General features: G+C 45.4%; 6 protein-coding genes across 6 annotated transcripts; 3 read left to right on the top strand and 3 right to left on the bottom strand.

Annotated features, from left to right (window-relative positions):
* Nucleotides 1–3,307: 3,307 nt before the first annotated feature.
* Nucleotides 3,308–4,560, top strand: AOL_s00006g362 (uncharacterized protein; the record flags this gene model as incomplete). The annotated part of the gene is made up of 2 exons (XM_011119671.1): nucleotides 3,308–3,550; nucleotides 3,616–4,560. The coding sequence occupies 2 exons, from the start codon at nucleotides 3,308–3,310 to the stop codon at nucleotides 4,558–4,560; spliced, it is 1,188 nt and encodes a 395-aa protein (XP_011117973.1).
* A 4,029-nt stretch (nucleotides 4,561–8,589) lies between these two features.
* Nucleotides 8,590–12,099, bottom strand: AOL_s00006g363 (uncharacterized protein; the record flags this gene model as incomplete). Its single annotated transcript, XM_011119672.1, has 5 exons — nucleotides 8,590–8,980; nucleotides 9,072–10,309; nucleotides 10,374–11,748; nucleotides 11,902–11,977; nucleotides 12,066–12,099. 5 exons carry the CDS (start codon nucleotides 12,097–12,099, stop codon nucleotides 8,590–8,592), a joined length of 3,114 nt encoding a protein of 1,037 aa, XP_011117974.1.
* Nucleotides 12,100–12,694: 595 nt separating this feature from the next.
* AOL_s00006g364 (uncharacterized protein) lies at nucleotides 12,695–15,289 on the bottom strand (the record flags this gene model as incomplete). Its single annotated transcript, XM_011119673.1, has 4 exons — nucleotides 12,695–13,449; nucleotides 13,509–14,823; nucleotides 14,898–15,086; nucleotides 15,161–15,289. The coding sequence occupies 4 exons, from the start codon at nucleotides 15,287–15,289 to the stop codon at nucleotides 12,695–12,697; spliced, it is 2,388 nt and encodes a 795-aa protein (XP_011117975.1).
* Nucleotides 15,290–15,628: 339 nt separating this feature from the next.
* Nucleotides 15,629–16,542, top strand: AOL_s00006g365 (uncharacterized protein; the record flags this gene model as incomplete). The annotated part of the gene is made up of 4 exons (XM_011119674.1): nucleotides 15,629–15,751; nucleotides 15,824–15,839; nucleotides 15,925–15,952; nucleotides 16,023–16,542. The coding sequence occupies 4 exons, from the start codon at nucleotides 15,629–15,631 to the stop codon at nucleotides 16,540–16,542; spliced, it is 687 nt and encodes a 228-aa protein (XP_011117976.1).
* Nucleotides 16,543–17,047: 505 nt separating this feature from the next.
* Nucleotides 17,048–19,132, top strand: AOL_s00006g366 (uncharacterized protein; the record flags this gene model as incomplete). Its single annotated transcript, XM_011119675.1, has 7 exons — nucleotides 17,048–17,354; nucleotides 17,438–17,448; nucleotides 17,515–17,601; nucleotides 17,677–17,747; nucleotides 17,820–17,842; nucleotides 17,930–18,423; nucleotides 18,488–19,132. The coding sequence occupies 7 exons, from the start codon at nucleotides 17,048–17,050 to the stop codon at nucleotides 19,130–19,132; spliced, it is 1,638 nt and encodes a 545-aa protein (XP_011117977.1).
* Nucleotides 19,133–21,617: 2,485 nt separating this feature from the next.
* AOL_s00006g367 (uncharacterized protein) lies at nucleotides 21,618–22,902 on the bottom strand (the record flags this gene model as incomplete). Its single annotated transcript, XM_011119676.1, has 4 exons — nucleotides 21,618–21,756; nucleotides 21,824–22,114; nucleotides 22,184–22,742; nucleotides 22,812–22,902. The coding sequence occupies 4 exons, from the start codon at nucleotides 22,900–22,902 to the stop codon at nucleotides 21,618–21,620; spliced, it is 1,080 nt and encodes a 359-aa protein (XP_011117978.1).
* Nucleotides 22,903–23,501: the final 599 nt, after the last annotated feature.

Consider the following 23,501-nt stretch of genomic DNA (forward strand, 5'->3'; position numbering starts at 1 on the left):
TTCCCAGCTCTGTCGACATGCAGATGTGTGCGCATGCGATCAAAAGAGGGCCGGCGTGTATATTCGCTTTTCCCTACTCCCCACATCTGCTTATTGGTCTGAGTGGCTCTTGTCTGCAGAATCGAACCCACCATCTGTGAGAAACAAGGATAGAGTGCCCCTCTCACATGGGCCATGTGCATACCACGGATTGAACCCTGATTCTGGTTCTTTCTGAACCATCAGCCTGGTGGCAATGACGAAAAGGAAGGGATCGTGTAAAGCCAAAAGCCAGAGATCCACCTTCGGCCCAAGAAAAGTGTGGCTGCCTAAGCCCGAGTCGCCTGTTGCTACTCGATGGAAGGCGTACATACAAGATATGCTCGGCGTTCCTTTTTACGGAATGTGGAAGCCTTCGAGAGACGACACAAACTTAAGCGTAAAAACGTACTGATGCAAGATTGCAGTGACAACCTATTTACGTTTGTGGAGACACAAGACCTCACTTTCGAAGGGCGTGCCATTTCGATACGAGGATTGTATTCGGAGAATTGCGTTCTCGCTTACTGAGAACTGTCCAAACAGAAAAAAAAAGGGGAGGCTTATTTCCCGCACCTGTGCTCGTCGCGATAGAAGGACGGAAGGGAAAAAGGGGATTTGTCTTGTCTTTCGTGGACCCGATCCCACCACCACGAGCGGATGGATGTGGTTTCCGGGTGTCATCCATTATCATCAAGCCATTATAAGTCGGTTGGGTTAGTGTGACAGGTTGTGTTTGAGGCAGGTGCAGTTAATTCGTTCGCAATTAACCGACTAACTATCTGCTTTCTTATGGGGCGGAATACATGCATCCGGAATATATGCCTATTGGAGACGTCTAAAGCGCTCATACTATTATACAACGTAGGAGAATAAGTTCATATTTGCGGTGTACTATAGGCACTCGCCAATTTTGCCATATGGATTTCCATAGAACATTAACTTTTTTTTTTTTTTTTTGGGGCGTGTGTCCTGGGGCATTTGAATAAACAACTACCGTACGAAACCTGGGCAAGCTGTCAAATCAATCTTATCCGTTGACTTAGCCGTAGTTATGGTTTGTCGGTATGGTACAATGTCACGTCCTCGCTCTCATTGGTCCCGAGAGAAACTTGTTCCGCCCGGCAGACTTTTAGAGACATCTGATCAGTCCCATTTCCAGAAACCTGGAGACCTCCTGCAATGTCTGGGTTTTTTTAGGAAGTGATCGCTGCTATATATCGGCCGGGAACTCGAGTTTTCTGGCTAAGATCATCTCCAGCGGTTCCTGTGTCTTGGTTATGGGACACAGATGTGTGTGTCAATCCAGAGAGGCCATGGCCACTGTACCGTTCGCAAGTGCAGCATTTGACGTTACATGTATCGGAAGAAACATCTCAGTACGACCTTCTCGTGTTCAGATGCAGGAGTACTATACGCACATACGCACAGTATACAATATCCGATCAGAGTCATGTTTTAAAATTCTAGGTTGCTACATGATCATATTCGAAAACAAAAATGAAATCTCGTGAAATATTTAAATTTGAATCCAAATATCTCCGGGAAACACCGAAGAAAAAGGCTATCACAGACCAGAACAGAGTGCACATACGCCTTGGAGGGGGGAAAGGCGGACAGTTGAGAGATCTACAAAACTAGCGAACGGAGCGTAAATTATATTGGAAGTTTCCTTCTGTATCTCCCGTCCGACATCCCTAGTCTAGCCATCTGCATTGCATGTACGAGCTCATGCGACGACTTTAGTATAAAATAAACGAAATGCTTGGGGTCTAAAAGTATTCCACCCTTCCTAAAATTAGCCCTTGAAATCAAACACGTCGACGGTTCGTCATTTTTGCGCTCTGCATGCCGTGGTTCCAGGGCAATGGGTGTCTGATCAGGACGGCGGGCCTTCGCATGTACCTCTACCTAAATCGTGATACCCCAAAACGTGATAGGGCTTTTCGAGGACGTTCCCCGAAAAAGATTGACAAATCGCTATCTATCTGGCACCCCCATGCAAGCCCTTCCCATGTCTCCATCAGTCGCCGTATTTTCCCGCCATTCCCTCACATGGGAGGCAGCCTCAGGGCAAAGCCACTTCCCACTTGCCTCATCAAGCAAATGATGAATAAACAGATATCCTTGGTCGATGACATGAAAAAAAAACGTGCCTCAGGGGAATCGATAACGTTATTGGTTTATACTTCCAATCTATAATGGAGATATTGAGCGAGATAACAGGGTTGAGCGTTTGATGTCGCAAAGTACGAAGTGTTTTTTTTTATTTTTTAGGCAGGCAAAGACCGTTACCACAGATTGATGCTGGCGAAATCAGGGACACCCGCAACGCACATGAGCGTGGAGTCAGCATGCCAGTTACCTAATGTAATATACCGCTGTCCGTGACCCATGCTGCGGTGGGCCATGGTCCAAAATCCAAGTTGGGCCGAGGCTTACAAGATGGAGAGGGATGTTCAGGTTGGCAGTGTATACTAAATTTATTTGCGGTTCCTATGCTGCTTGCCCTCGTCGTATGTAGTAAGACTGTACTGACCTCGTATGCTAATGCATGAATGAGACCCTATGTATGTTCATGCAAATCTTGGAGGGGTCCCTTGGCCGATTGGTGTGTAGAGTTCATTGGCGGATAAGGCCCGCAGCGCTTGAAATCTCTCTCCACAGCGCCTTTTGGTGCGTTCGGTCCGCATAAGCGCCAATTTGAGACGTCAAGCGTATCATTCCTTTAGGATGTGGCGTATACGAAGATCGAATAGGAGAACGTAAGCTTATATTCAAATATGTTGAATTCCTTATAAACCTACAGCCGGTCTATATCTTTTGATTTTCTGTGGTCGTTTCAACACGAATTTGGGGTCCCTGACGTTCTTATTCGGGAAAGAGTTTCTGTGTAACAGCCCAACACAAACCACAATTTACAACCACAACTCAAGACGTCTACAAGTTTTGAAGTTTCGGATCTATTTGGAGGATCGCTATATATCGAGTATCGAATTGTCGACATTGGGCCTTTGAACGGGGGCTTTGGTGTCGTCTAGATCTAAAGTGGGTTATAGTGGGCGTCGCCGGGGGCAAGGAATATTTTTTTCGACTACCCAGGACCAACATATCGACTATCGAATCTCACTATCTTCCTTGGTTAATTAATATAGAACTATACAGATATATATTATATGTTATTCCGGAATACCAAAATATAGCCCAGTCAAGAGTTTCCAATCTTCTCTGAGTAGGATCTATAAACATCGATCCAGTGGTTTTTTAGGCCAATCGGACTATATATACCATGGAGCTCCGGTTAATAATCCCAAGTAGCCCGGCACCTGGTCGCTATGCATATGACATCGAAACTACTTATCCAAGTAGTAGTGCTTTATCTAGCCCTCGATATAGGAGCAAGGAAGTAGTTTCATCAATATCAAATCCGGAATACCGAACGACAACATATGATAGGTTGGAAATAACAATAAAGGAGCGAACTAAGCCCTCCCGGAGGCACAGAGAACATCGATCTCCTAGCGGGAACCTAGTGTGTATCCCAAATTCCAATTATTCGAAAGTTTCCACTGGACTAACTTGACTTTTGTGGCTTAGATAGCATCTAGGTCTACACCAAATTTGAGACGGGCATTGGAAACTGTTCCACGGCCCCCGCCTCCTCCGCCCATCCAATCAGCTCGGTATGAGCGGCATGGGCAGCAACCATTTCCATATGAAAATTCCGATGCATCGAAGATTAGCTCGGCATTAAATTCACCGTGGTCGAGTTCTTCTTCTTCAAGTGTTAGCGATATTTCTCCTTTAACGCCTAATAATGGCCAAATCTATTTTCTCCCGTCGTTTCAAGAACGGGATGCTGGCCTTGCCATTCAATTTGAGCCGATGGAAGTTCAGTCACCGGCGGAATCTTTTGGGCCTCATACGGGGCTTTCGAATCATACAATGGTTTACGAATTAGAGGATACTTCGAGGCGCCGGACTGAATCTCCAATTGACCAACGTTCACCACTTTCTCTACTTGAGAAACCATTGCCTCTTTTGCCATGTCCAAAGTCTGTAGAAAAGAAAATAAACAGATCAGAGCCAAATAACCCACGGCACAGATTGAAGGAAACTAATCTTTCGAATCACAAGCCCGAGCTTCGAAGCTCGAGTATGCGTTCTGAGCGGAAACCTTCTATGGCACGGCAAGGCCCTTCACCGCCGTATTTATCTAAGAGCTCCGCCCAGACTACGGTATCACGGGCAAAAGACTCTCGGCCTAACACCAGTAATTCTAAAGCTGTATCATTCAGGCAGCTGCAGCCTGACAACCAGGTTCCCAATCAACAGCACCAAATGGAACAGAACCAAGGCCAAAGGAGAAAAAAACAGCAAAAACCAGCTTTCTCAATCCACCTTGGCAGACTTCATCTGGTATTCGGATCGACGAAAGAGGAACTTGCCGACTCAAGAAGAAAGGCTGGCATGTACAGTGACTTTGAAACTTTCGACAAGTCATATTGCCAGGATTCTCGGGGTAGAATCCAACATGTTTAGAAACTTCATGGAATGGGTTCTTCCTGGATCAACCTATGACGCTTTCACTCTTATTATTCTAGGGCCTCTCAAAATATAAAACATCTCAAGAGGTTTTAAAATGTTAGACATGTTGGATGGCTTTTTGTGCAGGGATCTGGGCTGAGGGAGGTCAGCCACGTGTGGAGCTGCATCAATCCTTCGACATCGATCCTTTTTTCTTCGAATGTTCTATGACAGGATTCCTTTGGCATATCAATTCCAAAGGAATGCCGATCGAAAGCAATATACTATGTCGCACCTCAAATACATTTACTCCGAGCAACGTGGCTCTTGCAGCAACCGAAGTTCTGTTTCCCTGCTTCCTTCAATGTTGGCTTCGAAACCCTGGAGGCTCCTGTAAGTTGAGGGGCTTTGAGATTAACACTCGGCCGGATCAAAAAATTTTCGGCGGCTGTTACGAGCCCCAACAACTGTTGCCTTACTTTATTTTGTAGAGATGCTACTGGTTAGAGTACCTTGTTTAAATATTCCATGGTCGGTGCTGAGATTGTATGTTGGGGAGGTAGGCGGTGGCTACAGTGCTTGAATGACTTTTTGTAAATGTTTCATCAGGGGACGGAAAGTTGTCCGCTTTTATGACGAGGTAATGGTAATTTTGTTAATTGTTTGTTCCTTAATGGTGGATGGCCCAGCAGATCCCTTTTTGCTCCTTTGCATTGGCTTCTTCTTCTTTAATGTACATACATATCTACATGCCTGCACATACATTGAATAACTGTAATGATAGCACTGGTGGCTCTAACTATCTTATCCCTCGTGCCCTACCGATCCTATAAATCGATAAGCTGGTTATAGGCCGAAAAAGAAAAAACCAGAAGAAGAAGGAGGAGGAGGAGGAGGAGAAAGGCGATCGTTTCGTCATAAGATTATATCGAAGTTTAGAGGGGAGGTAAATTTTGCATTCCAATGCGCCTCAAGTATACCATACTGAACCATGTGACATCATATGAAACCTTTGCTTGAATCTGGAAGTATACGTTTATATCAGTACTGTTCACAAACCAAATGGCCCCAAGCCGACTTGGTTTAAGCTAGAATGGCGCCCTGGGGCCGTTTTAAACCGAGCCGGAGTTCGCACTTAAAATAAGAGCTATGAGAGTATTGGAACAGGGACTACATGATCACATGAAACGGTGTCCCAAGTTGGCATCTTAACCTCTTGGATTTTCTGGGACCTATTGAACCTAAGCTATGCCCGCGATTGCAACTCTAATTAATGCAATTGATCAATTGATCGATTGATTCATAGTTTGATAACTGAAATACAACACTAGCAACGCAGGTCGATTGACTAGCTTGTTTCTAAAATAGCTAAGTGTTCTCACCTAGGGGGGAGAAAAAAGCATATATATAACTATCGACATACAGACTTCCTGGGGCAGGTATAAGGGGCGCCCGACTGCATATGCGTTTGATTGATTGATTCAGGTTCTTATCGGTTTGGAAGATCAGGGTTTGCAATTTGAAAAAGCGCAGAGCCCGTTACTAGATCGTCCGCAAGATAGAAAAGAAATAAGATAAAGATAGAGTCAGCACGCCTTTTTGTAATAGATACGGGATGAAATGGCCAACAAAAAATTATACCCTGTACGTTCCGGTTCCCCGTTGAAAGATTATCACGTTTAGGGACGCAATATACGGTTGACGGAGAAATGTTCGTAACGATCGATCAATTGACTAATTGGCCAAGCCGGCGGTAATGTTTACATCCATACGGACTGTGGTTAATATTTCAATTGGAATTTTAAATTTTATAGTTGTGCACCGACTAGCGGTGATTTTTGGGTATATTTTGCCTCTAGTAATTATACTGGGGTATATATTCAGCCCATTATATGTTGGTAAGCATAAGCCTTTTCTCAAAAATTTAAAGTTTCTGTATACTCTATAATATGGCTGATATTTTTATAGCTGGGTTATCAATATTCAGCTTCTCCAACAGCTATATCTCGAGTTTTCCCAAAGGTTTCGGGGAGCTAGAGTAGGAAACATCCGAATCCGCGACTTAGGCACCGGGCATCAAAAAGTTCTTCTAACTTGTACCTCTACATAAACAAATTAGCTCCACTTATTATGTCTTGTCCCTACGTCGCCACGAGGAGAATGGGATGCTCTAGACTCTATTTTGGATGATGACGGGGATAGGGTAGACGCCTCACGATCTGGCGCTCGGTTCCGGTGGATTTTTTCTTATTTATAGATCTAGCCACTTTGCGATAGGTATCCTCTTCGACGCTTTGTTGCCAGGGTATGTTTGTAGATATCATTAGTAAATAAACTCAGGGCTACCTTCCGTGGCCAGCTTCGTAGCTGCCTTTCTGCAAAACCTCCTTGATTCTGCGCATTTGCTTGCATATATGCATAAATCACAAAGTTTTAAACCTTTCGTTTCTCCCTTCGCTCCTTTGGTTATTTATGTGTCGTCGTCAATTCGGAAGGTCATCCGCGGCGGGAATATATCCTGTACCGTTGCCCGTATCGTAGTTTTTGCGGTTGTGGGGGCTCGCGGCACCGGTGGGCAAGTTTTCCAACCGTTCATGCTACAATCTGGCATAGATCTACTCTGCCCGGGAGGAAGCTCCAAAGGTTAGTTCAATATGCATAGGATAAGCGAATATGGAAGCCGTGCACGGGCGGCAGCGTGGATGACCGTTAGTGAACTTTAAATTCAACGGGTCCTCTTGTCCGCGGACATTTTCTGACTTCTGGGTGTAGCCTTTCTGGGTCCTGTTCAACTCCTAAATGCATGAAGGTGGATTAATTGATCGACGCCAATTGGATCGGAATGGGATTAAGAGAGGAGGGGAAGGCGTGTCCCGCGCCGGCGCCTTCTGTTTTGTTTGGAGTCGTTGTTAACATTTGATTGATAAGGGATCCGAAGGGCATGTAATGAATATCGCAGGGTCTGTGGTCTGTTCAAATTCGTCTGATTCGACTCGAGCGCAAAATAGAAGGCCCCACAATTATCGGGTCACGAAACAGTTTCCCTTGGTTTTTTGGTTTATGCATAAATTCCTCATCGTTCATGCTGCAAAGGATAATATTCACAAAATGCATGTGTACATGTACTGCGTGTGGCAAGGTCAACTTGTCTTACTCACGTAAAATTTTCAACTGTTATATTGGTCCGGATAGAAATGTTAAGAGAGCAGGAAAAAGTCACCGATGCTTTACAGAGTAATCCAGGTTAGAATCCTGTGAAGTGGGTCCAGCAAGGAAACTGCTTCTCGCCTGCATCGGAACAGTGTATTTTGCCTCCAATTAGCCGATCCGAATTTTCAGGTGGGCCCTCGAACCCTCATTCTGGCTTCGAGTGCTTGGTCTTTAGCCACTCATATTCGTCTCGAGGCATTATACTCCACAATGTATCTGCAAGCAAGAATTTGAGGCACTACACAGTTCGCACATGATCTCGAGGCTAAAAATATTGTTTCCTTGGCTTCAGGAGAAGGAGCGTCTATCACTTTTTCGAATGACATCGTGGACCCACTCTGCTGAACGGGCTTGCCGCTGTATGCGGTGATTCTTCGTTCCGAGGGCCAAGCAAGCCGAAGCAGAAGGATCCAATAGTTGGTCTAGCCGTCTTTGTAGGAGACCCTCCGAGATATCTCAACTCGTCGAACTGTGGTCATACGTGTATTTGTAGTGAAAGGGTGCATATGGCTTATGTACATACGAGCACACAGTCCTGGTACGCCGCGGCATAGATGATACCGAATGGCTCTAATGGCGTTACATGGGTAGGTGTGTAGACATGATGTACTACAAGCAGCAAAACGGCCTAGGGCACACGGGCTGAGTATAAGTCTCTCGTTGATACAACGATTACTTACAAGATAACCACAGGTTCGATAGATATGCATGGGCTCCAACCCCAATTCCGCTCGATGTTAGTTTGATATACAAAGGCATTAGAACAATCGCATCTAAAGTATCGCTATTATAACATGCAAGAGCGTATCTAACAAAGTTTCTGTGTTACAACCTTCACTCCGTTTTTTCTTCCTTCGTGTCTGGTACCTCCTCCTTCGTTTCCTCCTTCGCTCCTTCAGGCGTTTCTTCTTCTTCTGTAGGCGCTTCAACCACTTTAACCCTCTCAATCGGTTCCTCCCCATCTTTGATTCTATAGTGTACAACTACGTCTCCACCGGTCCTCCACACATGGGCCTTCATGGTCGCCAATGTCATATTCAGCGGGACCACCTCATCCTTGATAATTAACTCAAGCCAATCCTCTGGTTTTCTCTTCTCATCTCCAAAGTCCGTACCCGGCCCACCGGCTTGTGCAGGTAATGGGTCAAGTCTGTCGTAAATATATGTGACAATTTTCCGTGCGCGGAGCATACGGTTTGCGTTTAAACGGTTGTTGCTGCCCAGCCTATATTTGTTAGCTATATATGCCCTAGAAATGATATCGATAATAATGATATTGCTAGAGATAATGTGAAATTCGGGGAGGGGAAACTCACGGATCGGTTGCATCACCAATGCTTGCCAGTTTGTCCTTCCAAGGTACCAATACAAAGCTGACTTTCACGACTTCCTTCAATGGTACTTTGTTAAGCAAGATTGCATCAGCGACCCATCCTGGGAGGACTTTTTCTAGCTCATCGGCCTCATCGCCAAGGGCTCCTACGGTACCCCTGTAAACGTCCTTCATACCCCCAGAATCTGGCGAGTCTTCTTGAATGATCAACACCATTTCAGGCGGGTGCTTTAGTACAGGTGTTTCTGAGGGTAGAGAGGGACAAATTGCAGATTTAATGGTGAAATCTGGGTTTAGCCTGTCTGGGCTGTATATTTCGTAAGACTGCCTGATACGCTTAAGAACGCCCGCTAGGGTATCATCAAATTGCTCAGGTTGTTTGACGGGTTCGGTTGGCTCCTCCGGCTTTGGCTCCTCCGGCTTCTTCTCTTCACTTTGTTTAGATTTCTTGCCCCAGAATTTAGCGAGGGAGAGCTTAGAGGTTGCCGCTGGAGTGGCAGCAGCGGGGGGTTCTGCGGTCGACGGGACGCCGCCTGGGGTTGTTGCTGTTGTCGAAGGGCCAGTGGTGTTTGCAGCTGATAGCTCTTCGTCCTTGGGCTTGGATGGTATGGATGAAAAATAGTCGTTATCTTCCGAAGCACTGGGTTTATCTCCAGATTTTCTCTCTTCTTCCGCCATAGGGGGGAGGACTGATCCACTGGGTGTGTTACTAGGGAAGTGGGCGATGGCAGGGGTAGCGAGGCCTATCGACATTCCTGGTGTTTGGGGGTATTGAGCACCCGATAAACCATTAAGGCCGGGCCTTGGGGTCGCAGCGGAAGGTGTAAGAGGATCGTGAAGATGAGATGGTGGTCCTGGTAAGCTTATTGCAGAGGGTGCATTTTGCCGTCGCACCGCCTCTCTCGCCGCTTGTGCTGCCGCAAGTTCCTTCCGGTATGCATCATCCCGGCGGATTTCTTCGTCAATGAGATTCGAGAAGAGGTATCTCAAAACCCATTTTCCAAGATTAATTCTATGGTCGTCTCGGAAATCGATTTTCTCCTCTAGCTCAACCTCATCGGCGTAGGTCTCTCCATCAAAACAGTAGTTCTCCTCAAGCACGCAAGCGAGTCGGCCGGTTCGAGTATCAACTTGGCACCAATTTGACAAATTCTCGCGGGGATTAATCTCGCGCTGGACTTCTTCAATATGCCGCTTACCCCATTGCTTCAGAACCGTGCACTGTATAATACTGTTAATACACCTTTCATGTGCCGCCGTGAATAACGGGGGAAGAATAACATACCCTGACAAGATCCCACTCAAGAACGTCTCCGGCTGAGTCAACGGTCAATACGCGTCTCCTGTCATTGAGGAGAATGTGCTTTATCAACCCATTCTGGCCTTCGATTGTTTCATCTGGTTGGTCAAAAATCGGCTTTGTGTCCCCGGTGTCCTCCACCCCCATCATTGCTTCCGTGATGGATGCATGCCTAGCTTGCGGGATAGAGTATATGGTAACCTCGTCGGGGTCTCTAACATCGTGTGTCGTGAATGCCGATGTATTTGATAATTTCAAGATTGAGCTTAGTTGAATCATTGGCTTGTTCGACTTCTTCGGGTACCCGACGACAGTAGCTATAGAGGCATTGGAAGGTCGGTGTTGGTGCAAGATGGGCAGCCCAGGTAGCGCAGGTGACCTTGAAGCCACTGGTACGGTCTCCTTTGGCGATACTATCTCCGCATTGGTATCAACGTCTAGCCAGCGATGTATCCTTGAACTCGATGTAGCAGTCCAAATGTAATCCCCTAGCCCGCCATCCGCGATAACTTTGTTTACACCTTCATTCTCCTGGCAAACAGCCACGCAGATACCCTCCTCGATCTCTCCGATGTTCCTGATGTCCGTCTTAGCAACTAGCCCGGTTCTATCGGCGGAATGGAAAAGCTCGAGTTGAGGATGTGATGAGTGTAGTGACCACACACTGTCATTATGCATCGTGAGGGTATGTAAACAACGGCCGCCAGTTACAGACCACATCTTCACAGTGGCGTCCGATGAGGCAGAGAGTATAATATTTGCATCTTCAGAAATCAGGATAGACCTGACGAGATCGGTGTGGCCGACAAACTTGGTAATTGGCTTTCCGGACCTTGGGTCCCAAAGCCTGACGACGCTTTCGGGCCCTCCAGATGCGAGAATACCACCGCCTATACCAAGTGAGTAGACCGATCCCTTCGGGTTATCCTTGTCGCCACCATCGCCAACATCGATGCATGATTGTTCGCCTTGACCAGAGAGATCCCAGAGGAAAATCTTACGATCAAGTCCACCAGAGGCGACCCATGTTCCACTCGTTTTGGAAGCGGGCCCAGATGCGACCACACATTTGACATAGTCGCTGTGGTTGCCTAGATCGGAAGGCGGGGCCTTGGAGGACGGACGCCAGAGCTTGACCGTCAAGTCGGACGAGCAGGATACGACTGCAGAAGAATCGGAGGTTAAAGCGAGATCATTGACCCAATGAGTATGCGCTTGAACCTGGGATTTGAATGTTGATGCTGGTGGCCGCGGCCTTGACGTTGGTGTATCCCCGTTCGCAAGAGAGGGGTCTGATGGAGCCGTCAAGTCGGTTTGGATATCCCAAGCGCAAATGACGCCGTCGCGACCGGCAGAATAGCTGCAGGTATCATAGAATTCAAGTTAGATATAATATTCTATCTCTTGAGCGCCTGTGATTGTCTGCGCTGTTTCGCCCTGCGGCCTCGAATCTCTCACGCGACGGCGGGCTTCGAACAATGCATGACACTCGGGTTACAATTAATTGACGTACAGGGTTCCTCGGAGATCGAGAGCGAGAGAATTCACACCGAGCCGATGTCCTCCTGGAGAGTTCGGGAGCGGCAGCACTGCAGTGATATATCAATCTTGTTAGTCCATCACTTGCGGAGGTTCCACGGCATCATTGCGACAGTCGCAGGGAAGAGGTATTATTACCATAGCTAATTTTCTGGCGGGCTTTGCGCGCCATATCAAATAACCCGCCGATATCCGATGTGTATGTTTTATGGTAGGAAAGAAAGAAGGAAGGAAAGCAATCGCAAGAACAAAGGGTATTATTTTGGTATTGTACAAGAACAGAAGCAGAAAGGACTATACGAAAGCTGGATTCAGGAGCTATGCCGGCGACAGGTCAAGAGCTGGGAGGAGAGAAGGCCGCGTGGGGAAGTAGCTTCAGATTAGGCTGGCTCGTTTGTGGTTTGGACTGGCCAACATGCTAACACGCCTAAATCCTGGTTAAAAGCCGGGCGATACGAACAATCAGCCAGGTCTAAGTCTAAATAGTAAGTATACCAAGTATTCAAATGTGTACTCAGTGTAGAACATCATGGCATATAATAGGTATTTAGGTAGTAAGATTATATCTAAATATATAAAGATTGTCGCCGTGTATTATACTTCTTGATCTTGTGGAATGGTATCTCAAGGGCGCAATGGTATCACAATCGAATGCGCCATATTCGAATTCTGTAAACCCTGCGGCTCTGGATAAATGGACAAGCATAGACTCCATGGTTATAGGTATTTTATATTCGTACACGGTGCGACCTGAAGATAAGGTTTCTCTATGCAAGTAATCCGGCAGCGAGGGCTTCTAGGTCGTCCAAAGTCTCCGGCTCTTCTTGCATCTCGACAACTTTACCCTTTCTCTTGGCCTTCTTCTTCTTCTTTCGCTCTTCTTCAGAATCGTCTTCAAACCATTTCTTCTGTTTCTTCGCTGGCCTATCCTCTTCTTGGACAAGTTCTGGTGCTTCATCGTCGTCACTCTCTTCCCTCCTGGCATCGAAATCTTCATACGGTATAAGTGGCAACCCGCCAGTGAACCCTTCTTCTTCTTCATCGCCATCCTCTTGCATCCTCGCCTTCTGCTTCTCTTTTTTCGCCCTCCTTTTCTCCTTCGCCACGTTCTTATCTTCTTCATCAGCAGCGCTGACCTTCTTCTTTTCTTCTGCCAAGAATTTGCCTCTCTGTTCCTCTGCATCGCCAGCTTTCTTGAACTCCTCTTCATCCTCAAATTCATAGATTGCATGTGCTTCACCTTCTTCGTCGAATACCAATTTGGTACCTTTGCCTTTATATTTGAGCAAAGCCTTCTTCGAGGTTGCCAGTTTCTCTCGTCGTTTCGAGTCCACCAGTAATGGATCTTTGCCGTGTACTTGAATGAACTTTTGGCCGTTGTTCGGACCTTTGTTGTCTTCGGTATCGGAGCCATAGCCGTGACCTTTAACTGCAAGGAAGTCCTCATCCCTCTCTTCTTCTTCTTCCTCTTCTCCATGTCGCACCATGCCGGTGTAATGCGATGTGAAGATATTTTGATTTTCTGTAAATGGTTAGTACGTTCACCAGGACCAGATGCACCGTTAGTGGAGGAAAACTTACGTCTTTCGAACATTCTATCATATTTCGTCCGCACCTCCTTCTTCTTCTCCTTCTTAGTATCTTCCTCACCGCTTTCTGCATCGTCGCTGCTGTCCTCGTCTTTCAACAGTGCCCTTGGTGCGTTCTTTCTCTGCTTTGTATCCTCTCCTTTTAGGAACTTTATCCTAGGGGCACCCGGAAGGCCCAAACTAGTCGCGAATTCTTGAAGCGGTAGCTTTTCTAAGTCGAAGATATCCTTATCTTTTTGCACATACACGCTTCTTGCATAGCTTGTAAATGCCTTTTGCCCGAGGTACTTGATCTCCGGGTCTTTAAAACAAATCCCCTGAAGTTGATTCTGCACACTCTGCTTTTTGTTCTGCTTGACGTTGATTTTCTCGATTGGCACTTTTTTTGTCTTAAGCCTTTCCAGCATACCTTTCTCTTCCGTCGGACATAGAAACAATACTCCTCTACCATCTCTCTCGTACCTTGCTGTTCTGCCCACACGATGAATATAGGTGTCTGCATCTTCAGGACAGTCCGCTTGAATAACCCAATCCACTGCCGGAAAATCTAAACCTCTAGCCACTACGTCTGTGGCAAACAAACACGCATTTTTCGAACTCGAGAATTTGGCGGAAACCTCCAATCTTGCTGTCTGTTTCTGTTTCCCCGTCAAATGTAACAGCGGAATACCGGGCTGCATCTGTCTGAAGGTCTCATAGACAAATCTGACCTGTTTTGTCGACGAAAAGAACACCAGTATTTTCGACTTGACGTTGGCTCTTATGAAACTCCACAGAATATCCAGTTTTTCCGGTAACGGGGTGACAATGTAATGTTGCTGTAGTTTTCCTGGTGTAGCCGCACTTGCGGCCTCGTGAACAGCTACGTACTCCGGGTCCTTCAAACTCAACCTAGCCAAATCGTTCACATTCTTTGTTTGAGTCGCACTAAACAATAGTGTCTGTCGGCTCTTTGGAATACCTTGAACAATTGCATCGATTGAATCTTTAAATCCCATATCCAGTATTCTATCTGCCTCATCCAGTACAAGGATCTGTAGATTATAAGTATCGAGATCGGGATTCTGTTCTAGATGTTGTTTCATACGGCCGGGCGTGCAAACGAGGATATTCATCCGACCGAGCCTCTCTCTTTCATCTTGGAGGTTTTTACCACCGATTACGAGGCCGGCGGAAAAAGAGTGACGCTGGCCGATCTTACGGAGGACTTCGAATATTTGAATTGCAAGTTCGCGGGTCGGCGAAATTATGAGAGCGCCTAAGCCGTCGTCGGGTGTCCATTTCGCACGATGAAGTTTTTCGAGTACCTAACAGTGACCAGAGAGAAGGATTGTGAGTGAAGATTTCCAAAAATAGATAACCGGCGAGTGAAATGGCATACGGGTATTAGGAATGCCAAAGTCTTTCCACTACCAGTTTTGGCAGCACCGAGTATATCTTTGCCTTTCAGTGCGAGGGGTATTGCTTTTCGCTGAATGTCGGTGGGGACTTTGAAATGCGACTTGTCGAGGCCACTGGCGGTCTGTCTAGACAATGGAAGATCGGTGAATTTCGTAAGATTAGAGGGATCCTATACATAGTCCATACTTGTTAGAGCAGTTCTAAAGCTATATCATGACGTCTAGAAAGAGGTAGACGACATACGAACTCTTGCGCCGCCTTTTCGAGGTTTTCGAGTTCTTCCTCTTCACGCTTTCGCTTTAGAGATTTCGATTCTTTGCGGCGAGGTTTTAGCTGCGGCAATGAGCCGGGTAATTTGGCACCTTTGGCCATTGTAAAAGTATCTGGTTGTGTTCTGCCAACTCTGTCGACCGTCGCTCTTGTGGTTGGTGAAAAGCAGTGAGGTTTTGAAGATTTGAAGATTTGAATCGGTCGCGAAAAATTTCAGCAGGGATCATTTGCTCGTTCTGCAGCTGGCTGGTATTTTTGGGCCGAGACGAGTTGTGCAGATGAGCTGCCGCCACTACCCACCGACAACAGAACCACACAAACTCACACACACATACAAACAAGGCGCGGTTCTATCAGCTTGCGATTCAACATATACGGTTTCGGCTCCACGTCTACGCAACGATACAAAAATCGATCGGGATACCATAAATAAACGTGGAGATGTCGGCTGCCGCTGAGAAGAAAAAAGAGGAACCGACTAAGGTGGAGGAACCGGAAGGAGAGGTTGAGATTGATAAGGAGTCATTGAGTGCGATCGAGCGGGAGGAGCTTGAGTTCCGCAAGGTACTATCTCTGCGACTTTCTGTGGCTTCAGAATATACATGAAGCTAGCTTATGGCTAATTGTTTATTATAGGACACGGAGATTCAAAGTATGTTTATGCAATCCTACAGACAAGATTCAAGTCTGGGCCCGAGTCAGATTCCATGTCATCGATACTAATCAGTGGATTCCAGGGATCTTAAATGCCTTCAAACTCGACGCGTAAGTTTTACTACTAGCTGTTAATGTTTGGTTGCGAATCGGCTTGTTAACTATGTCAATTGTTTTCTAGATATGCTGTCCTGGACCTCCAGCCGGGTGTTCCTGAGTCTGACATCAAGATGCAATACCGAAAAAAGTCGCTACTGATCCACCCTGACAAGACCAAAAATCCACAAGCGCCAGACGCTTTTGACCGTCTTAAGAAAGCGCAGAACGAATTGATGGAGGAAAAGACCCGGGTTAGGCTCGACGAAGCTATTGCCGACGCTAGGATGCTATTGATCAGAGAGCGAAAGTGGACTGTGGATCACCCCGACCTACAATCCGAGGCCTTTAAGAAGGACTGGAGAGAGAAAACAAAGGAGGTCCTTATCGATAATGAACTAAGGAAACGAAAGCAGATGAAGGCACAGATGGCTGAGGAGGGTCGAGAACAGCGGAAGGCCGACGCAGAGATCGAGGCGAGGAAGCGGAAGCGGGAGAACGAGCAGGCATGGGAAGATACCAGAGACCAGAGAATTAGCTCATGGCGAGATTTCCAGAAGGGCAAACAACCTGCGAAAAAGAAGAAGATGAAACCGATTGGTTAGAATACCAGGTTTTTTTTGGTCTTAACCCCGTACGAATGGCGATGGCAGATGTGTTTTGAGACGGTGGTGGTGTGGTGACTTGGTGCTATTTGATCTAGAGGTTGCTTTTTATATATATATGGTTGCAAAGGGCGTTCTGGGGTTTGAACGGGCGCATTGGTGCGATGTCGATAATCCGAACTGAAGATTACAATACTTCTCTCCTTCTCCTTCTCCTTATTTTGGCCCTGAAATTATATAATCTCCTGTGCAATTGTGATCGTGAAAGGACTGGAAGGCCTGCAATCTCGTTTGAGATAACTCTGCTAATTAGCGTCGCGCGACTTCTTCGAATTCATTCATGTTTGTCGCGCCACCAACAGACACCCTTTTCTTACGTACCAGATCGCAGCTCGGAATTTGAAGCCTAGAACTTTGACTGTTATCGAATGCCCGCGTGGAAGTCATGCTCTCGAAGTCATGATACCTTTCCGACTCCATAATATCATATCGATACCACCATAAGATGTCAACCTCTCGCCTTCTATCTCACAACAACCGCTCGAGCGAGGACCTGGCACCCGATGAGCTTCCCCACAACGAAGCACCCCCAGCTGAAAACATCGAACTTCAGATATTCCGTCGAAATACTCTGGGCACCGAGCCTTTAGACCATGTTCTTGTCACCGACGATGAATCCGATGACTCCGATCTGGACGAGACGTATCTCTTGTATACAACGGAAGAGACGAACCGTGTTATCAGGAGATTCGATCGTTATCTAGTACCTTTCCTGGCGTTGTTGTACATGTTGAGCTTTTTAGATCGGTCTAGTGAGTGTTTCTATACCGAGTTTTGGGGGGAGAACTGTGGAATGTTCAGTTTTATTGGCTAACAATTAAGCTCATTGGAATAGACATTGGAAACGTGAGTCTGACGTCGTCGAATTAAGTTCCAGGAACGCACGCAAATTAACATGGTTTGCTATGTTAGGCACGTATAGCGGGGATGGAAGCAGATCTGGAGATGTCGCATGGGCAGTATGAATGGCTGCTCACAGCGTTCTATATTACTTACATCGTGAGCCCGCGCGAATTCTTTAAACCCTAATAAACCTTGAATCTATGCTAATTCGTCTTTTAAAAAAAACGGTAGCTTTTCGAATGGATGGCGCTACTATGGAAAGTCTTTCCTGCACACGCTTATGTAGCCGTTTGTGTCGCAGGGTAAGCTCCTCCCATATATTTATCGCCTTAGTGCGGGACCGAAAGCTGATCGATGAACTACTCAAGCTAAAGTTGGGGACTTGTAGCTTCACTTCGTAAGTCAACCTAGAAGCCATTTTCATATCCATTTTTCCGACTACTACTTGGCCTAGTCGTAGCTAACAGATAACTTCGAAATGTAGAGGGCATCGTCCCAAATTATTCTAGTCTGCTGCTTGCCCGTGCTGCGCTGGGTATCGCCGAAGCAGCATTCGGCCCGGGTGTACCATTTTATCTTTCTTTCTTCTACAAGCGTGAAGAACTCGCCTTTCGTACTGGCCTTTTCATCTCGGCTGCGCCATTATCTACCGCCTATGCTGGTAGCCTCGCATATCTCTTAACATCGCTCAGCACTGGACTGGCGCCGTGGCGGGCATTGTTCATTATTGAAGGATGGCCCAGTCTGATCGCCGCAGTGGTGGCGTGGTGGTACATACCTGATGGCCCCGGTGATGCCTGGTTTTTGAAAAACGAAGAAGAAAGGCAGATTGCGGTTATTAGACTGCAAGGTCACAGCAGGCGACAGAGACGGATGAGTTTCTTCAAAGCCGTCACGTCGAAAAATGTCAATAGTGGTAGATTTGACTGGCGAGAAGTCATGATAGCTCTAGGGGAGCTGCAGAATTGGTTAACAGCTGTAAGTTTATGTATCATATACGGGTTATTTCCCTTTAAACTAACACCACTTTAATCCTGGCAAGCTCATGTTTTTCTCCTGCAATGTCGCCTTCTCTTCACTCCCGGTTTTTCTTCCCACAATCATCAATGAAATGGGCAACACCGCCCTCGCCTCCCAAGCTCTCTCAGCTCCGCCATATGTGGTCGCATTCATCACCGTTATTCTAGTTTCCTACTTCTCAGACCGGTTACACTCTCGAAGCATATTCGTCATAAACTGCGCCTTGGCTGGAGCCTTTGGGTATGGCATCTTAGCGTTCGCTCCACAGTTAGGATTGTCAGATTGGAAATGGCGATACGCGGCGGTATATTTCGCAGCATCGGGTATCTTTTCCGCGATTGCTATTATTATCCCCTGGACTATTGGAAACTCTGAGAGTGCCGAGGGAAGGGGTACCGGTGTCGCTATCCTGAACTTAGTAGGGCAATGCGGACCTCTATTAGGAACAAGGTTATACCCGGCTCGAGATGGGCCATACTATACAATGGGGATGACAATATGTGGAGCTTTCATGTTAGCTGTTGCTGGGTTAGCATTTTGGTTGAGGGTTATGTTGGCGAAGGAGAATAGAAAAAGGGATGAGGATTATTTGAGGAGGGCGAGAGGCCAGGCGGAGGCTGGAACTTATGTTCCAGGTGAGGGTAAGGGTTTTAGGTTTATGTTATAGGTTGTTGTTTGGGGTTTATTTTTTTGAGGGTTTGATCTTGAGGCGATTGTATCAAGTGCTACAGTGCATCGCCTAGTAGTTATATGCATATTATAACTTGTTAGGGAAGGGGTTAAACGTTTTTTATTTGCCATTAGTTTATTTCTTCATATGTTAGCGATAGTGCCTGTATTATTAATTAAGCGGCCAGCTAATCATCCTGATTATTTGTCTGATTCAGTACATAGTATTTGAGTATTTGGTGTGTGTGGTAGTTTAGATGATTCGCCTCACGGTACTATTTGAATTCCATATCTATGTCTTTCTCGTTATTTCATCCATTACCCAAGCTGTATACCCGTAGTTGATCAACTATAGATCTATAGTTGCAATTATATTAATTAGGTACCTAAGTGGTTGAGCAGATGTATTCTACTTTATACATTCTGAGATATTTTGTATGGCGTCCCAAATACGTCAGATGTTTACTTAAGTATATATCTGGATACGAGACTAAGTATATACTAAATATATATTGAACGAAAAAGTAGACCCCCTAATTACGTTTGAAAACCAATTTACCTGCTTTAAGCTATACCAAGTGCTTACACGTGTTACAACCTAGCCTATCATTAGCTGGATTATAAGTTGGTTTGCAAACAAATAAATTGGCTGCCCACCAGCCTATCTACTAACCTATTTACTAGATTAAAGATATGCGAACTGGCTTCCTAGTTAACTTACTGGCTAACTTACTAGCTGATCTACTAATTGGATTATATTATAAGCTGGTTCGCAGGTAGATAAACTAACTACCCACAAACCACCCTAGCCAACCTATAAACCACCAACCTGTGAATAAGCTTGTAAACCGCCAGCCTATAAACCAGTTTGAAAGTATACACGCTACCCTAAAAATAACAGCTTATAAACCAGTCCCTAGAATATATAGGTAATTGATTTTGCCCCAAATAAAGTAAGTAAATAGTTACTCAATGTAATAATATTAACAGGCCCACTTTTCTACCCGACATATATATAAAAACATCTGATACATTTGGGACGCCATAATTTTGGAACACCCTAAATCATAGACACCACAACAGAATTGAAACAGATATATATATGTGAATATGCTTTTGATAAGCTAGCTTCTAGCCATAGATTAAATGGCCACATGGTATACCGTTACTATTGATCATTTAAACGATCAAGTATGTTGGTGCCATATATATATTCAAGTGTCTTGTAACGAGCTGTGAGCTACAACGCGGAAAGCTTCAAACAATTGTGGTATTCTTGTTCATCAAAATTATCATTTACCCTTGCCATTCAAATGTTCTTGTAAAGAACATGATAACTTAGGGCTTTGCCAGGTTATGTAGCTACTTGGTGAATTTAAATCAACTTATATACTACTAGGTATTCATTGATCGTCAACGAGTGTAAAGTGATGTATGGCCGGCCTGTAATGCAGCTGCATAGCTCTAGCGCTAGCGCTCTGGAGCCATATGCAAAGTTTTTGTCTGAATTGCCTTCTGTTTGAAACCCTGTCAACTGGGAAAAAAAAAACTCTTTCAACCATTGATCCTAGCGAAATTTGAAGAACTCCTTCCGATATCGTGAAGGCTAAAAATTATATACCTCAAGGGCAAAACCAAAGAAAAAAATTTGTAGTAATCTAATAGATACAAAAGCAAAAGAAGAAAGCCAAAGGCTTTGGAGACACAGGGAATTGAACCCGGGACCTCATCCAGACTGTAGGATTTTATCCCACGCTAAGGAAGCGCTCTACCAACTGAGCTATATCCCCATCTTGTTATCTCCGACTCAGAAAATTATGATTATGAACGTCTGAGGAAGCTAGGCACTCAGTAAGTCCCACATCCCGTTATAATATCTAGTGTCTAGTATAGTGGTATGTGTATGTTTGTTCTTAGATCTTATTCGGTTGTTATTTATTTAATAATAAATTGCTTAAGCATATTGGAAGATGTCCATGCAAGCTGAATGAGCCAGAGATGAGGACAGGCATATTATAATTAGTTCAGACATGCACCAAGCCTTTAATATAGCTGTCTGTATACAGGTGGTGATTCGTTTGCAATGTACCAGTGTCAGTATCATTAGTTTTGAGGATTATCTTAAGTATCAAAACTTTGTATATATTCTTGTTAAAGGACCGATATTGTATTATATTAACAGATGGAAAGTGATCTTGATGATGAAAAAATTAGACCTAGCCACGATCCGCCACAAAGATGTCCATATACTGCGAAAATCGCTAAGCTGACACGTATTAGAGAAATTAAATAATATAGACTAGAAATTATACATAGGACAGAGACTCCATCGTAAGATCGGAAATGCGTGACCACCGAAAGGGAAGACGTCTACAGCTTCCAAGCAATATCGGGTCGAGAAAAATTACAAAAAAAATGCAGTCTTCGACAATAAAATGACTGCGAAGTAGGGTATCCCTTCGATAAAACTATACGAAGATGCTTTAAGTGGTGAGGGCAAAGACTTCGACGAAGCCATCACCTCCGCATTTCTCATCGGTCTTGCCGACGCAAGCTGTGGTACATTTATCAGTGCCGTCTTGGATTGGTGCACTGATAAACTGGTCACCGCAAAAACATTCCCTAATTAAGAGGCTGATGTTAGATTCTATCTGAAAATATCGAAAATTGAGAGTTGTTAAAAACTTACTTTCCATTCTTAAGACCAGCAAAGGTGAACTGCTGACTAAAGCAGGTGTCCTGGCAGATCTTCTGGGTCATCTTAGGGTGGGTGAAGACGCCCTCGGAGATGAGGTCATTCTGAGTGGTATCGTCGTAACAACCAATGCTTCGGCCGATGGTCTTTGACTGGACATAAATCTCAAAGATACCAGTACCGCCGCAGAACTCATCATTATCGGCGTCACAGGGGGTATCGCATTGACCCTCATCCAGAACCTCCAACCAAGGGTTTTCGATGCTGTTACCGCAAACACAGGTGCTGTTCACAATTTTATACCATTAGTATCATGTAGACTTTGAGGAAGACTATATGTGGGCTGAGACTTACTCTCCGCCGGTAAGACCAGCCAAAAGGAAGTTATCTGTCGAGCTCGAGAAGCAGTGTTCTTGGCAGGACTTTGGTGTCACACCGGTGTTCAAGGGCTTCTCAGTGAGCAGAGGGCCATTATCAGGATTAACCTTGTAACAACCGGCATATCTTGGACCAACTACGCCAGTAGAGCTCGGCACCTCGGTTAGGGTGGTTGTCGTGACCGATACGGAAGTCGATACGGAAGTCGATACGGAAGTCGATACGGAAGTCGATACAGCGGTTGTTGTTGCAGTCAACGTCGTGGTCTTCGTCACAACTGGCTTGATGATAGTACTAGTGATGGTCTTGGTGTTTGTTCTCGTGTTCCATCTCGTATTCCACTTTGTACTCCATCTCGTATTCCACTTTGTATTCCACTTTGTCGTCGTCTTAGACCATCTCGTAGCAGTCTTGGTTTTGGTGATGGTTCGTGTCTTAGACCATTTTGTGCATGTAGTGGTCTTGGTCACATATTTAGTGGACCACTTGGTGGCGTACTTAGTCGACCACTTTGTAACAGTGGCAGGCGCTCCATCTAATAAATGTAATATCAGTATTTATCCTGTGGTAGTATGTAATATTGGTACCATAGTCGATAACTTACAGTAATTACGCTTCTCAATATCCTCTGGGACAGCAGAGGCGAAGACACTGGTAACTGCCGCGAAGGCCCAAAGAAGAGACTTCAATTGCATCTTGATTTATTATATATTAATGCAATACCCGGAAATAAGTTCCAATGAATCGTAGTATCGACCTTTCTGAAGCGAGTGATGCTGATGGTCACGACGAAAAGTTAAGTAACATATTCATGGAGGGACCGCAGTATTTATATATAAGGTAATATGATAGGGGATCTTTTCATGTTCAGAAAGGTTGATATGCCACCGCTTTGACATCGGCACCTGTATTCCCGCCTAAACGGCATCATTGTGATCTGATCATGATGCTAGCTAGAAAGATTTGAGATTAGAATGGTGTTTCTCGCCGCGAGGGTATGGAAATTATTTCAACACGGCCGGCCAGACTCATGCTGGCATTGAGAAGCGGCGCCTTGGAAGATTCTAACTTGTGCGCACTAATGCCGCCTCTCATCACGGCCTGCAAAGGGGTGGAGAAAAGTACTCGGGTCCGGCCAATTGGGACGGATCCAGCGCGGAGCCTTCTTCTACAGATTAAATTGAAAGTTTCAAGCTCTGGGAATTCGGCATCGCTGCATTGCAATTAACCACACAAAAGTCTTTCAGCCTAGTTGGTCCCTATGAATAGACAGGTCTCGAAACCGGTTAACTTC

Source organism: Orbilia oligospora (assembly GCF_000225545.1).
Source record: "Orbilia oligospora ATCC 24927 unplaced genomic scaffold scaffold00006, whole genome shotgun sequence".
In the NCBI taxonomy this organism is placed as follows: domain Eukaryota; kingdom Fungi; phylum Ascomycota; class Orbiliomycetes; order Orbiliales; family Orbiliaceae; genus Orbilia; species Orbilia oligospora.